At 62.3% G+C, this 15641-nt stretch overlaps 1 protein-coding gene across 2 annotated transcripts in view; it reads right to left on the bottom strand.

Annotated features, from left to right (window-relative positions):
• Positions 1–15641, bottom strand: part of ACOT7 (acyl-CoA thioesterase 7) — an 81858-nt gene that overhangs the window by 31444 nt on the left and 34773 nt on the right. For both annotated transcript variants that reach the window (XM_037062079.1, XM_037062078.1), the window contains exons 2-4: positions 10199–10316; positions 5417–5573; positions 591–682 (exon numbers count right to left, since the gene is read on the bottom strand). In XM_037062079.1, coding sequence (XP_036917974.1) covers positions 591–682; positions 5417–5573; positions 10199–10316 — 367 coding nt within the window. The remainder of the gene's footprint in view (positions 1–590; positions 683–5416; positions 5574–10198; positions 10317–15641) is intronic.

Raw genomic sequence — 15641 nt, 5'->3', positions numbered from 1 at the left:
AGTCACCCCAGGCAGGAAGTACTCTGCACACCCAGCAGGAAGAGTACTTCTAGGCTACCACTCCCGCAAGGAGGAGGAGGGTCTTCTCGCTTGGCAACCGCTCAGCCAATGAGAGGCCACGACACTCTGGACTCCCGGTTTCCTCCAATGGACTCTCTGTTTACAACAGTTCCTCTGCACATCCCCCTTCCTCTATAAAAGAGCCCACTTCTCTCTCTTCCTTTCTCTGGATTTGTGGGTGGTTTGACATTGGACCTGCAAATTGCAATTCTTCATTGCTCCAGAACAAACCCATTTTGCTGGAGAAATGTCTGGCTACCTAAGACCAACAGGCAGAAGGGCCTGTTCCGTGCCTTTTCTCTGGTCAGAGAGTGTGACCAGAGCCCCGAGGGAGGAGGGGTCCTGGGGTCTGGACCAGCCGCACTCACATTCCCAGCTTGAATCAAACCTGCACTGAGACCCCAGACAGGGACGGCCCTTCCCTGGCCCCCACTGTTACTGCCCTGGGACGCCACCCCCATCGCCAGAGTGACCACACTTCTGCCATCTGCCCCACCCCCCCCGTGAGAAACGGAAGGGGGCCTCCTTACCACAAACGGAGGCACCTCCAGGACCTTGTCCACATTCTTCAGTGACAAGGGCACGTACCACAGGGTGGCTTTATTGGTCAGCTTTTTGGTACCTTTGGAGAAGAAAAACCACATGAGTGAAGGCCCCAGGAGAAGGCAGGGGCACCAGGAACCCGACAGGTGGGCTAAAACCCCACTGCTCCTGACCCCTGACCCCAAGGCCTTCTCCGTGCTGAGGTGCAAGCACGGCCCCCCAGCAAGGGGACCCCCCATGGTGCTGCCACGCTCCGGAGGCTGCGGAGAGACTTCGCATCACCCGGCGTAAGCCTGGGGGTGGGGCCCCAGGCCTGCTGGCTTTCTAGCACTCGTGACGCGGAGGCCTCCCACCTGCAGGCCCTGAACCCAGGCGTGCCCGTCTCCACAGGTGTCCGGGCAGAAGGGAAGTTTGGCCATTGACACACACCAGAAGCCTCCAAAGGGCTGTCAGCTGCCAGGAAGTTTTGTGGGGAGGGGGCAGACCAGCCTGGGGAGCACCCCGTGTTCAGCTGCCTCCCAAGGAAGACAGAGACGAGCCAGAGAAGAGGGGCCAGGGCCAGGGCTGTGCCAGGCTGAGCCAGGGTCTCCACCAACAGATCCAGCAGACACTGACTTCAAAGTCAAGAACACCCGCTAAGAAACGCAAGGCCGCAACACTGACAGACCCGCCCACCTGGCTAAGTGCCAGGAAGAGCTCCTGCCAGATGGGGCTGCAAAAAGGACCGCGCACGGTGGTGAGGCCGGGGGTGCTGGGCTGCGGGGGCGGAGCCTGGAGGAGCAGCCCTGGGCGGCCCAGAAAAGGGGTGCTGCAGGGCCACAGCCCAGAGCAGGGCTGTTCGGTCAGCCCGATGAGGGCCGTCCCCTTCAAGGCGGGAGGTGCCACCAGAAGACTGGATTGGCTCCGTGGCTGACTCAGACCTCCAATCCAGAAGCTACCAGATGGAGTGCTGAGAGAGGGGCTGTGGGCTGCTGACTTCCACTCTGGGCGGAGTGACCAGAAAGAAACCTTCCTCGGGGTACCGAACGCCCTCGGGGCAGAGTGGGCCTGCCCTGGCTTCTGAGAAACGGGCCAAAGGAAATCTGTTGGCCCCTGCCCCTCACTTGCACAGGTGGAGCCAGATGCCCTGAGAGGTCAACGGGGTCGTCCACGGCCACATAGCAACTCGGTGCCACTCTGAGGACAGACCCAGGCCTCCCGGTCCCAGTCATTTCAGGGAAGTATGTCTTTAAAAAATTCCCTTCTCAACATGGAAGAGTCCCAAGCTGAGGAACACAGCGAAACAGGGGAAGCAGAGAGGAAGTGGGGGAGGCAGGGAGCAGCCCGGCGACCCCCAGAGGTCCCTCCGGGAGCCCACTTCCGGGCAGTTCCTTCCGACCTGCCGTCCCAAGGTGGACCCGGCACCGCAGCTCCCCCCCTCAACGTAGCAGCCCGAGGTTGACAGAGCCACGGCGAGGCGGCGGCCCTGGTGCGACAGCACCATGGGGACGGCAGGCCCTCGTGCTCGGGAGCCGGAGGCCAGTACAGACAGTGTTTTCACTGCACTATGACTAAAAGTGAATCTGACAGCTCGCTTTTGGGAATAAAGATTTCCGGTCTGACTAGGCTGGAGCCAGCCTGACAAGCAGGTTTCCATGGAAACCCCGAGTGGCCCTCCCCTAGACCTAAATGAGCGCCATGAAGCAAATGAGGCAAAACATTCTAATTATACTTTCTCCATCATTTAATAAAACCATCAAAAGGCAACTGCAGCATTAGAAACATCTATTTTAAAATCTGAAGAGCTCCCAGCTATTTTCTGGAGCAATTCGGAGCGATCACATCCCAGTTTGCTTAATATTTTGACAGTTGCCAGCGATGAATGAGCCGTCTCGAAGGCAAAGGTTTGCTGGTTGTCTGCCTGCATGTGCGCTTGTTCAACCACCTCCTGACAGGCGACGCAGCCCGGATGGAAGGGGACCCACAGGTCGGGGGACTCCTGCCTGGTGGGGCTGAGAAACACGGAGGTGGCGCACAAACAGCTTCCTAGGTCAGCCCCGTCGCGCCAACTGCCCGCCAACCCCAGCCGCCCCAACCCACCTGCCTGGGCTCAGCGCCCAGCTGGCCTGTGTTCGCAGAGGGCCGCCAGGCCAGGCACTGCTCCAGGAGTGGGGGGACCACAGTGCCCTCAGAGGGCTCCCATCCCAGGGGACACGTGGGCAGAGAGAGACGCGTCAGGACAGGGAGGTCTTGAGACACCCGGGGTCCCAGAGTAGGAGGCACACAAAGATCGAAGTGCGGGAGGACGGCGAGGGGATGGCAGGCAGAGCCGCACAGCGGGCTGGCAAGGAAGGGCACGTGGGCCCCAGGGGGCAAGACGACCAAGACACGGGGGGAAGCCCCAGCCCCCAGGGCCGCGGCCCACCTCGGGCAGCTGGGCAGTGCTGCCCTCGCCTTGCCTCCTCCGAGCCCAGCCCCTCATCCTCTGCACAAAGGGGCAGCACCGCCTGCCCCTCCCAGCTGGCTCCCCTCTCGGGGCGGCATTCAGGTCCAGGGGCCCATCTGCAGGGCAGGGGCAGGGCCGAGGGCACGAGGCTGGGATGTTCACTAATGCAGGGCGCAGGGCTGTCCTCTGCAGGTTCGCCCTCACGCCAACAGGGCCCGGGCAAGCGCCTCCTGCCTCGGGCCCCTCCTTCCCCCAGCAGGCGGGCCCTTTAGAAAGTGAGCATGTCATTCTTGACAGCTCCTTCTGGCGCTTCCTGTCATTCTTAGGGCGGGAGCCTACACCCTCCTGACAACTGCCCACCATTTGTCCACTCATCAATGACCAGGTCTACGGCCCCTATGGACCAAACTGCCAGGGAGAGGGAGACACGACTCCCTCTCTCAGAAGTTCATGACCCCACGGGGGCTTCTCAGTCCCAGCACCATGGCCAGGCCTCTGGGGCTGGACCACCCTTCCTGGCAGGACCCTGCTGTGCACCACAGGGAGTGCAGCAGCGTCCCTAGCCTCCACCCATTGGAGGAGAGGAGTCCTGCACCAGCTGGGACCACAAAAACGTCCCCTTGAGGAGAGCCACCCTGGGGGTGGAGTCAGGGCCCCAGGCGTCTCTATGATGCATCCTGAGCGAGCCGCCAGCATGGAGTGAGACACGCACGGTGCCGGTGTGTGGAGGTGACCTGGGGTGGGCACCAAGCCCAAGCCTGTGAGCCAAGACGCTACCACCTGGAAATGCAGCCGCGCCCTCGAAGGAACAGGTGTATGAGGCAATGGTGAGCCCTGGTTCCCAGGAGCGGGGACCTGTCCTGTGCCTTCTGGCACATTCTCCTAAAAAAGGCAGCCCCCAGCTGGCAATGCAACAATGGGCCCACTCATTCCCTCTTCCACATCGAGGCAGCCACCTCCAACCCTGGGTGCCTAGTGAGGGCACCCTCTTCCTCCCACTTCCTGAGAGCCTGACAGGACTCGTGACAGAGGACGGGAGTGGGAGGACCAGGAGGCCACTCTGAAAGCCCAGGAAGCCTTCTCTGCCAGCTCCCCGCCCCTGTCCCCCTGTCCTCCCCCCACTTGCACTCCACTCACGGGTTATGGGGGTTCCACACACCAGGAGGGGGTTCCACTCACATGACAGAAAGGGGGATGCTGGGAATCTGTAAAGCAGGCCCCACCCCGTTTTGAGAAGCCTCTCACTCCGACACTGGAAAAACATGGAGACAAAACGACGCTGCCGGAATGGCTGCCCACGGGTGAGCGTGAGGGTCCAGGGAGGCAGGGAGCACAGCCACGTCCCTCCTAGGGGCATGACAGGGACCCCAAGCCGCCCTGTGGGAAGACAGTGCCTGGGCACCCCTTTCTGCACCACAGCCTGAGACCCGCATCAAAAGGTCCCATCGGTGGGACCTGCTGAGAGCAGGGCTGGGGCCACAGGTGGGCCCAGGTGCTCGGATCGCTGCCCACCCAGGCCCTGGCTCAGCCAAGGGTTCGCTGTGCTCGCCGTTGCTGGGCCTGCTGAGGCCACCAGGTGCTCCAGGCGGACAGCAGTACCCCTGGCCCAGCGGGGAGCAGCCGGGACCCCTCACAGAGCTCCAGTGCAGCACTCTGCAGGCAGCCTGGGCCGTGGAGGGGCGTCGGCAGGGGTGCAGGGCCCAGGCAGCTCCTTCCGAGCCAGGGCGGACTCGACTGTGCCTGGCGTGGGTGGCCTGCGGTGGGGCTGGCGGGGGATGAGCAGCCAGGGGACCGAGGAAGGGCCAGCCTTCCTCAGCAGCAGCCTCGTTCATTATAAAAAAGGAGCCAGCGCCAGTGCGAACTGGAACCAAAGCCACACTCCCCTGCAGCGCCCAGTGGGAGGACGGAAAGGGGTTTCCATGGTTACCATGCCCAGGAAGAGAATATTCAGATCAAACCAGAGTCAAAGGTTTTCCCGTGAGCTTCATCCTGAATCCGCTTTCCAAGCACGGAAGGGAAAGAGGTGCAGGTGAAGGCGGGAGAGGGACTCAGCTGGAGGGCACCCCGCCCCTCCCGGACCTCTGCCTGGGCAGGGCCTGCACCCTGGGGACCAGAGCACCCTGGGGACCAGAGCACCCTGGGGACCAGAGTGGCAGGCCAGGGCTCTGGGTGCCCAACCTGGGGCTCCATGCTTAAGCCTTCTGTGCTCATGCCCCTCCTCCAAGGAGCACCAGCTCACAGGTGGGGCGGGGTCTCGGGAGGTTGTTCCCAGTCAGCCAGCCTCAGGACCAGCCCCTGGGGCGGAGCCCTCCGTGGGTCAGGGTGCAGGCGGCTCCTGCTGTGTTGGCACCCCTGCTGTCCCTGGGGCTCCCACCCGAGCCGTGGTACCTGTGAGGATGTTTTCAGACATCACGTTGACCTGGACTTCCACCGAGTGCTTGGAGGTGTAGGTGATCTCCGCGCTGACGTGCGCCACCTCGCCGATGCACATGGGAGACAGGAAGTCGGTGCGCTCGACCCGGGCCAGGGCGGCCACACAGCGCTCCTGCAAAGACCAGCTGCGGGTCAGTCGGGCCACGCACCCCGCGGCCCCGGAGATGTGTCCCACACCAGGGCAGCTTTTCCCACACACTCCTCAAGTGAATACCACAGGAGGTGCAGACACACCCCAGGGGAAGCCTTCCGAGAGATGGCGCCAGCCACGCTGAGTGAGTGGGGAGGGCCTGCAGGCGGCCTTTTTCTCTCACCCAGCCTTTCTACAAGAGACACGCATTGTCCGCATGAGGAACAGTGGAGACACACACACTCTCGCTCATTCTTCATGAGTGGGCGATGCTCTGCTGCAAAAAAAACCTCGAATGGCCAGATAGAGTGGAATATTCTGTCGTTAGAGATTCAGATCAATCCCAACAGTTTGCTGTAACTAATTCTGTGGTGGGCACCGTCCTCAGTGCTGGGGGCTATTTCCTGGGCGGAGCGGGCACATCCTGTGGCCTCTGTTCCCAGAGACGTCCCCAGTTCCCAGGAGGCCAGCACCTTCCACCTGTGCTGAGTGAGCAATGTGGGGACACCTCGTGTTTGAGCAGAGGGGCGCGGGTCTGCTTGGGGGGCAGGAGATGGCCCATCAGGCCCCTCGCCTTTGCACAGGCTGGAGATACGAGGCTCGTGGGTGACCACCACCCCACCACCAGCCGCCTGCGGCCCCCACGGCACCAACAGCGCACAGCCCCGCACCTGCATGAGGACTGCCCTGCTGCCTGGCAAACCGGGCGGTTCCCCGGCCCACCCCAAGCCCATGGGACTTCCTGGCAATTCTCAGGCACGCAGGGTCATGGGGTCTGTGACGGGCTTCTCCTGTAAATGGCCCAGAGCCAGGTTTCAGGACACAGAAGGTCAGGGTGACTGTGCCTCCCCTCCGTGGCAGGCCCAGTAAAAAAAGTCACCCACTCGAAGCTCTTGGAGGGTTGTGGCAGGGAGGAGACAGTTGAAGTGAATTTATGTGGCTACAGCACCACCCACTGGCGGAAAGCTGGAAAGACAGCGGAACGGCTAGGAATGAGAGACCAGCCTCCAGGCTGCTTCTCCAAGCTCTGCCCACAGGAGCCAAACCGGAACTAACCAGGGTCTATACTGGAGAGTGGCTGATTCGGGAGATGGATACGCCCCCACATGGGGAACAGATATTGATACCTTTAATGGAAAGGGCTGGTCTCTCACGTCTCTACGTGTCTGAGCCCTGGGTGGGCCTAAGCCTTTTCGCTGCGACAAAGTCACCATCCTTCACTCACGCCGTTCATGGAGCCAGGCAGGCACTGCTCAGCGCTGGCCCTGGGGGAGGAGGTCAGGCAGCTGCCCTGGGCCTGGGCCCTGGCTGGTGGGGATGGATGATAAATGACCGACAGGACGTGGTGGTGGGTGCTCTGTCGGGGTGGTGGGGGCAGGGGAGGTTTCAGACAAGGGGACTGGTGGTCTTCCCAGAGAGGGCGTGTTGGAGCTGAGAACACTCTGGTGTGTGGGCATCCCACGCAGAGGAGAGAGCGGGCAGACAGTCACGGGATGCTGGAGGCCGGGCGTGGGGCAGAGGGCCCAGCCTGGCCAGGGACTCAGAGCAGGCCAGCTCACGTTTGGTCTACACATTTTGGACCAAATTTGGCGTGAATTTGCAGGGGAGCGCACTCATGTTTCTTCCGAGGCCACCAGGAACCCAAAATACTTGTGGAATGCTTGGAGCAGGGGACACAGACGGCTCTCAGCACTGTCCCGAGGACACTCTTAATACAGGCCTGTTCCAAGCATTTGGGTGGGTACAGGGACGCCTGGGGCAGCCTTGCCCCTGCCATTCCCAGTGGAAAGGCAACTTAGAAACATTGAGTTTGGTCCTCTCTGGCTTAAAATGCTGCCGTGAGAACTGCTGCTCAGTGGGCAGCCACTCAGGAGTCTCACCACACTCTCCCATTGTTACTACATGACCCAGTGACAACGTGTTGGGATTCTGCAGGTGAGGAGGCCTGGGAGGCAGCTGGGCTCCTGCGGACTCCACGCCCAGCCGAGGTGCAGGGCAGGATCCAGGGTGGCTCTAACTTGACTGTGAGCTGCTGTTTCCCAGGACCTAGCAGGGTGCAGGGCCCACCCCCAGTGCTTTCCATAAATACTGGTATCATCAAAAACTCAAAACATGGACCAATGGGCACAGGCCCACCTTGGAGCCACACTGGGTTTGGTTTCAGACCATCGCAATGCAGTGCACACTAACGCTTTTGCTGGTCTTGCCTTCAATTTGTAAAGTGCAGTAAAGCAACTGCCTGTAGCTGCTCCATGCATCCAAGCGTATCTGACCCTCAGACCCCAGGGCCCCTGGGCCCTGTCTGTGCCCTGTAACTGCTTCCTGGGGGAGGGGGAGGAGGGGGAGGAGGGGGAGGAGAGGGAGGGTCGGCCCCCACCCTGGGAAGTGGCCATGAGCAGCCCGATTAGCTTCTACCCCAAGAAGCCCCCTCTTCCCTGCTCCCAAAGGTGACCAGCGTCACTCTGCCTATGGGGCAGAGGTCTCCGTAAACCACGGGGCTTGAGCCAGGACAGCAGTTTTAGAAGCAAAGCGAGAGAGAACAGTTCTGGGGCCTGGGCCCTAAGTCTTCTGCCTTCCAGCTCCTGGCCTTGGGCAGAGAATTCCCTGCTCCATGTCTCAGTCTCTGTGAAATACAGGTAACAGGTGAGCGTGGAGGGGAGAGGAGTGGGTCTCTCCTTCTCAGAGAAGTGCGGGATCGGGGCGGCAAGTGGCCGAACAAGTCCAGAAGCCACTGGCTCCCACTACTGTGATTCCATGGCAGCGGCAGCACCAGCCCTGCGCCCACCCTGGCTGCCCTCGCTGATGCCAGCCCAAAGAAGGCAGCTCTGTGTGACTTTTGGAAAGCCAGCCCCGGGAAAGGCAGGACAGCCCTCAGGGTGGTCGCTGGCTTCTTTAAAGAAGTTCCCACCCTGGCTGGTGTGGCTCAGCAGATCGAGTGCCGGCCTGCGAATCAAAGGGGAGGGCGGGGCGAGAGAGGAAGAGGCTGCAACTGACTGCAGCTGCACAGGTGATTGATTCACTGGGAAGCAGTTAGAGGCAGAGCTGCCTGGGGGTGGGCCCAGAGGGTGTTTTGGGCCCATCAAGGTCAAGGGGCTGATTAAGCATCCAGGTGAAGCTGGGCCTGAAGACAGAACCTCACAGGTGAACGCAGTGTTAAAGCCCCAGGGGAGTATGAAGGGGGGTGCCCCCAGCCCCACCCCGAGCCCCAGCGAAGCCCCTCGAAGGCCTGAGCCCAGCCACCTGGTGCTCCGGAGCATGCACCACCTCTGCTCGGCACCAGACTTGCAGATCACCATCCCGGGGCCCGCAGCCCCGAGGCGTTGCCAAGTCTACACCCCAAAACTGTCCCTCTTACCCTCCAGGCTCACTCTGGGGAAGAAGTGAGGAGGAGCCAGAGCTCAGAGCGAGGGGTTGAAGCCTGGTTTCCAGCCCAGACCGACCACTTGCTTGGCCCACCTGCACTGCCTCACAGCTTTAAGAAAGTAGTCACCCTCTTCAACCCCTCTGTGCCTGTTTCTCTGTCTGTGCAGGGGGGCCAGTAAAAATAACCCAGGCCTCTCAGGAGTGTGGTGGGGACCATGTGACTGTCGTTGCAGCAGCTCCCACTGGCCTGCTCCGCCCTCACTCCCAGACCCGGAGCTTTTTCCTCCCAGCCCTTCCAGCCCCCAGTTTCAGGCTCGTCCTCCCGATGGCCACCAGAGGGCGCACTCTGCACCGGACCCGCTGCCCCAGAATCCCAAGGACACCAGGATAAAAGCAAACTCCTAGCCAGACTGGGGAGCAGGAACTTCACCGAGCAGGCCCAGTCCAACCCAACCCACCTCCATCCCTGCCTGAGGTGAGTTCCCCCAGGCCATGCCCCCCCCACACACAGAGGCACACACCCCAGCACAGCCGCTGGACGAGGCCAGCACTGGGCCTTCCTTTCCCCAGCACAGCCCGTGGCTGCCTGGGGCCTCAGGCACACAGAGCCACGTGCTTCCTGCCAGCCCCCCTGCAGCCGTGGTGCATGACAAACACCCCCGGCACCCAAGGGTGGAGATGTCCCATCCCATGGGACTGGGGCATAGCAGGTGACGGGCATGCCCAGAGCTGCCCTGAAGTCCTAAAATCAGAGCCCTGTCCTCGTCCCTGGTGGTGGGGGTGGGGGGGCGGTGCTTCACAGGCCACCCAGGGGTCAGTCAGGGCAGGGCGGGCATTGGACCCAGGCCGATCTGGTGTTCACAGCAAACTGCCACCTGTACAGGCATGACCGTGAAGTGCGGAGTCCAGGAAGATTCTAGACCTCAAGGCTCTTCCAGGAAGGAGGGGGAGTGCTTAAAGGTGGCTGCTGCAGGCTCTCAGCTTAGTCTCTATGGGGCCGCCCCTCCCTCCCTGCTGAGCCCCAGACCAAACCACACTGCAAGGGGTCTTGCCCATGGCTGATTGGGCTGACGCTTCCGGAAGCTCCCAAGGCCCCGGAGTGGGGGAAGGACAGCTCCCCGACACAAACTCCTTTCCTAACCCAACAGCAGCTCGGCACGGCACACCCGAGGACACCAGGCCCCTGGAACCCGAGTCCGGAACCCTCTGCACTACACCCTGCCGGGTGCAGGCCCCACGCCTACCCCGTTCTGGCTGTTGCAGTGCCGTGTGCTGATGATGGCGCCCGCCTCCTCGATCATCTTCAGGATGGTCCCTCCGTGCACGTTGCCAGCCACGTTGGCATCATCTGGCCGCATGATCCTGGGCGGAGGAGAGACAAGAGGCAGGATGACGCTTCTGGGAAGGCTGTCACTTGTGAACAGAAGAGCCTGGGGAGAGGACAAGGTCCTCCAAAGGGACCGGTAGCCCCCAGGGAAGGACTGTGCAGGGGTTTGCTCCAGGTGGGGTGCCAATCTGACGGGGTCCTGTTTCCACGGGAGAGAGGGTCGCCTTCCCCCAAACCCAGACCAGGAAGGGGTGAGGGAAGGGACCTTTGGCAAAGCCAGGAAGATGCTGGCACAGCTACAGGGTCCCAGCATGCTGGCCCCTCCACCTCCCCAACAACCAGCAGAGGTGAGGGAGCCCGAGGACACGGGCTTTGGCCCCTTGGGAGGGGAGCGAACCCCGGGACCAGCACCGCTGTCGGGTGCCCAGAGGACGGTCTGTTCTGGGAACTGGAGCCGCCCCACAGCGCGGAGACCTGTGGGAGGTGGACGCTGCTCACCCCTTGGTGAGCACCCAAGGGTGCCGATTCCCTGGGACTGAGGGCCAGGAGCTCTCAAGGTCAAGGAGAACTGAATTGCCACCTCATTTCCCCCGAGAGGACAAACCGTGCCATTGCCATGGGCTCCCTAAAACCTCTGGAACCCCAACCAGTCATTGCGGGGCTCCTACTGTGCAGGGGCAGGCAACGAGCACGTGCTCAGCAGCTACCTCCAGGCCACCTGGGCTGCTCTGGCCCCCAGGCCGTGCCCTCTGCCACCCGGGGGGGGCCTGCCCCGCTCAGCAGTGGGGAGGCAGTTGAGCTGGGAGACCTTGGGTGAGCTGCCAAGACTCTCTTTCCTCCACATCCTCGCCTGTAAAACAGGCCCAAGGGGACCACCGGTGCGCCCTCGGGAGGGCCGGGGGCTGAGTCGCATGAGATCACGCAAGTTGCTGTTCAACAGCAGGCGTGGTGCACAGTCAGGGGGCACGTGCTCACCAGCCTAACCTTCCCCTGCCTAAGAATTCAGGCCTACTGCACGAAGGCACCGGGAAACGGGCTTCTCTCAGAAATGAGCTGCGACATCCAGTTGACTGACAGCTGTCAGTATCTGTTGCCCACGCCCACACGTCACCCCTTCACCCTGGGAAAGACTTGGCTGAGAAAATCGCAGTCACTCGGGCGCCCAGCTCCTCACCCTGCTGGCTGGCTCTGGGCGGCAGGGGCCAGGGACCCGCCGGGGCATCGGAGAGGAGCTTCGCTTGGCCTCTCAAATGTGCGTTTACAAATATCTGTGAATCCATGGGCTAAAGACTTGAATGTGAGGCCTAAAACCATGAAGCTCCGAGCAGAAAACTTGGGCAGTAAGCTCCGGGACCCCGGCCTTGGTGGTGATTTCCTTGGATTTGACACCAAGAAACAAAGGCGGCAGAAGCAAACACAGCGATCTTTACAGGGGATGACCTCACTCTGAAAAGCCCCTGCACAGCAGAGGGGACCATCAGCAAAGCGACGGGCGCCACGGAGTGGAAGGGCGCGCCTGCAGATCACGCACGTGGCAAGTGGCTAATATCCCAAATGTACGCAGAGCTCAACACCCCCCGACCATCCAATCTAAAACAGGCAGGCAGACTGACAGTCAGGCCGGTCTCCCAGCCTGCGGGCTGCCCAGGACTCGGGCATCCCGGCTCGCCGGACAGCCCACGGCTCCGTCGGAACTCCCACTGCACACGACAGACGTCCGGCCCCAGTGGCACTGGCTGGTGGTCACACCGACCCTCCTGTACCTGTACAGCATGGCCTTTACCCGACCCGTGGTCCCAGCTCACATGCCGGAACTCTGAGGCACCCGCCGGGGAGAACGGGGACTAACCCTCCCCTACCCCGCCAGGCCCCTAGCTGCTTCTTTCCAGTACCCCCCGCCTCCCCGGGGCTGCCCTCCGTCCAGACTCAGCCGCCTCTAAGCACAGCATCAAATAAAGGCACTTGGATCAGATCATTGGGTTCCTCCTGCCTCTGTTCCTCGTCCATCTCTAACAGAAACTAAGCAGACGTGTTTCTAAAACACATACACACGTGGCCGCCAAGCACACAACTGCAGCTCGCCCCCCATCGGGGAGACACAACCCAAAGCCACGGCGGGGCGTCACCTCACGCCGCTCAGAGTGGCCGTCGTGAGGGCGGCAGCTACGAGGAGCGGGCACCCTCGTGGGCTGCTGCCGGGGAGGCCAACTGGCGCGGCCACGATGGACGAGCGTGAGGGACCAAACGACTGAGAGACCGCCCCCGCCCCCAGGCCCTTATCCGAAGGAAATGACATCAGTCTCAAAGAGACACCCCCTCCTCAAGAAGGCCAACCTGCGCGCCCCATCCGACCCCCATGCGCACCAAGGGGGGACTGGTTAGAGGGAGCTACACCCACCCCGCGAGGGCACAGCCTGAGCACGCAGGAGGCGGGAGGGAGGAGAGCGAAGCGGGGGCCCTGACCCAGCAGAGCCCAAGGGAGAGGCAGTCAACCGTCTCTCTCTCACATCGACGTTTCTCTCCCTCTCCTTCTCCATCCTTCCCTCTCTCTACAAATAAGTATGTAAAATCTTCTGTAAAGAAAGCAAGGTACCAGACTGTGGGGGCAGGTGACTGCACCCAGGGCCAGGGCAGACAAAGAAGACCTGGGGACTGGAAACTTCTGCTGGCCCTGAGAAGGGGACCAGCCCTGGGAAGGGGGTGGGGGACCTCACGGCGGCACCTCAAAACCAGGGCAACCTGTTCAAATGACCCAGCGATCTTTACAGTTTCTGCAAAGCTCCAGTGCACGACCTCAGCAAGGGCAGCCTGGCCCTTGCCTCTGTACGGTCACCGCCCCCGGGGCTGGCTGGCACTCAGCCCCAGGGCCACCTGCGGCGGGGGCTCCGGGGTCCCTCTCTGCTGGACACAGCACCTTGTGGTTCTGGAGCGGCAGGAGAGGAAAGGCAGGGGACAGCCTGGGGACCAGGAGGAGCCACCCTGCTCCTGCTGTGTATTCCGTGTGCCCAGTCTCACAACAGACGGCCTGAGGGCCAGCCCTGACCCGCTGTTCCCTGCGGTCCACCTATGGCCAAGCCAGTGGGGGGCCCACACTGAGCCTCTGTACTGAGCTGAACTCTGTCCCCCAGAGAGAGGTTCAAGCCCCAACCCCTGGGTCGGATGAATGTGACCTTATTTGGAAAGTGTCTTTGCGGGCATGACCACACTTGGGGCATGACCACACTCAGAGGCCGTCAGGGTGGGCTCCATTCCCACAGGACTGGGGTCCTTGGAAGAGGGAAACGTGGACACACACAGAGAGGAGGCCCTGGGACGATCGATGGGCGGAGATGAGCGCAGTGTGTCCCTGATGCAGGGAGCACAGGGGTGGCCAGGAATCACCAGAAGGGAAGGGGCTGGGAAGGAGCCCTGGGGGGACATGGCCCTGCTACACCTGGATGGGGGGCTTCTGGCCCCCAGACTGTGAGAGAGCACAATTCTGTTCTTTTAAGCCACCCAGTTTGTGGCTGTTTGTGGCACCCCCAAATTCATGCAGGCTCCGCCCCTTGCCATCCCTGTCCCAGGGGTCCTGCTCCTCCCCCGGAGGCCCAGTGAGCAGTATGGCAGGCGAGCCCCACAGGGCCCTGGTGGGCGTGGTGGCAGATCTGCGGGGGGGGGGGGGCCTGCCTGCCTGCCACAGCTCCCTCAGAACAAGGCCAGACCCTCTGCCCCTGAGCCTGGGTGGGGATGTCAGCACGGAACTGAGTGATGGCCATGCAGTTCCAGGGTGACGAGGGGCGGGGCCTTGCCCCTCTGGGGCAGAAGGTGGCACAGGCGAACACAGCCAGGTTTCTGCAACAGGGCTTCCTTCCACCTGTGCCCGGAGGTGGGCAGAAACCCTGGGCCTGCTGCCGAGGTCCGGGCGGGCTCTCCCGGACATAGGGGGTAGCTCACAGATGCTGTCCCTGTAGGGTTAGGCTCAAATCGGAGAGGTGGCAACAGACCCTTCCCCTCTCCCAGGCAGCTGCAGAGGGCGTCTGTCGCCCAGGGGGCAGTGCCTTAGCAGGGGTACCCAGGAGGCAGGACCCGCACTTGGCTCTGAAGTTCAGGTGGGAGGAGGGGCAGGGGCTACCATTCCTGGCAGGAAAGGAGCTGCAGGACTGAGGGGTTCCCAGCAGACAGCCTTGACCTCAGGGTCTGGACGGCCAGCATCAGGCATGTAAGGACACCCACCTCTCTACGGGGACCCTAGGGGAAGGCAGCACTGATCTTCCCCTCCAGTGTGCTGCTCAAGAAGGTTCCAGCAAAGTCCCTTCAACCCCCAGACCTCGCCACACGCAGGGGTGCGAGATGTGGCTGGGCAGGAAAAGGCCCCTGTGGTCTCCTGAGGTCCCAGGGTAGGACGGGGGCAGGACCAGGGGAGCTGCCGCCCCGCACAGCCTGCCCAGCAGCACCCACGGTTCCCAGGAATGCGGGGCTCTGGGCTGTGGCAGGAAGCTCAGCACACCCACAGAGAGCCCACTGGCATGACACCGGGAAGCGCCAGGGCGGCAGGACCAGAAAGAGCACTGCTCTCTGAGGGGTCAGGCCGGTGGGGGAGACCCCAGCCTTGCTGCCTGCTCCTCTGAGCACCCGCCATTGGGCCCTGCCAGGAGCCCAGGTGGTCACCTGAGGCTGGACTTCCCGTCCTGGCTTCGGCTGACCACCTAACATCCAGCATCCGCCAGAAGTGGGCCAGGCACGCATGTTCCTGACTGCATGAAGCCAGCCACCTGACTAAACATAGGGCAACCTCCCCTCTACCCCAGGTCTATTCAAAGTGCCCCCACACACATCACCTGCCACAACGGCCCCCACACAAGGGACCCGTGAGTGGAGGTCTGGCTTGGCTGGACCCGAAACAGCCCAGGTCTGGAGAGGTGAGGGGGGCAGCCTCCCTCCCCATCAGACACCATCGCCATGTCCTGCCATGCCTGCCCCAGTGGGGAGGACCTGGGCCTCCCAGGCCACCCCGTCTAAGCAGGAAGGGGCTGTCTGCCCACCTGAAGAGTCGTCCAGAAGTCAGTTGTCACAGAAACCTCGGTTTGTAAATAACTACAAGGAACAGGGAAACCTACAAGCCTTCTGCTGCCTGCGCCCCGACAGCAAGAAGTCCCAGGGGCCAGCAGCCGCCCGAGCCCCTGCGGCGAGCCCAGGGACAGGGCCCACCTCGCAGTCTCTCTGCAGGGTCTCAGCCCAGGCCGGCCCCACAGCCCCACGCCTGGGCCTGCGCTGCAAGCCTCCCCCGCCTACAGAAAGGCAGGTTCACAGCAACGGTCTGCCAGCTGCTCAGCCCCTGCTTCCTGCCTTGGGGACTGTGCCCCAGGCCACCTCCCTGAGTT

This window comes from Sturnira hondurensis, unplaced genomic scaffold, assembly GCF_014824575.4.
Source record: "Sturnira hondurensis isolate 20B ecotype Veracruz unplaced genomic scaffold, ASM1482457v3 Scaffold0013931, whole genome shotgun sequence".
Classification (NCBI taxonomy): Eukaryota; Metazoa; Chordata; class Mammalia; order Chiroptera; family Phyllostomidae; genus Sturnira; species Sturnira hondurensis.
Note: the sequence above shows the minus strand (reverse complement) of the source record. Positions and strands in the feature narration are given on the sequence as shown.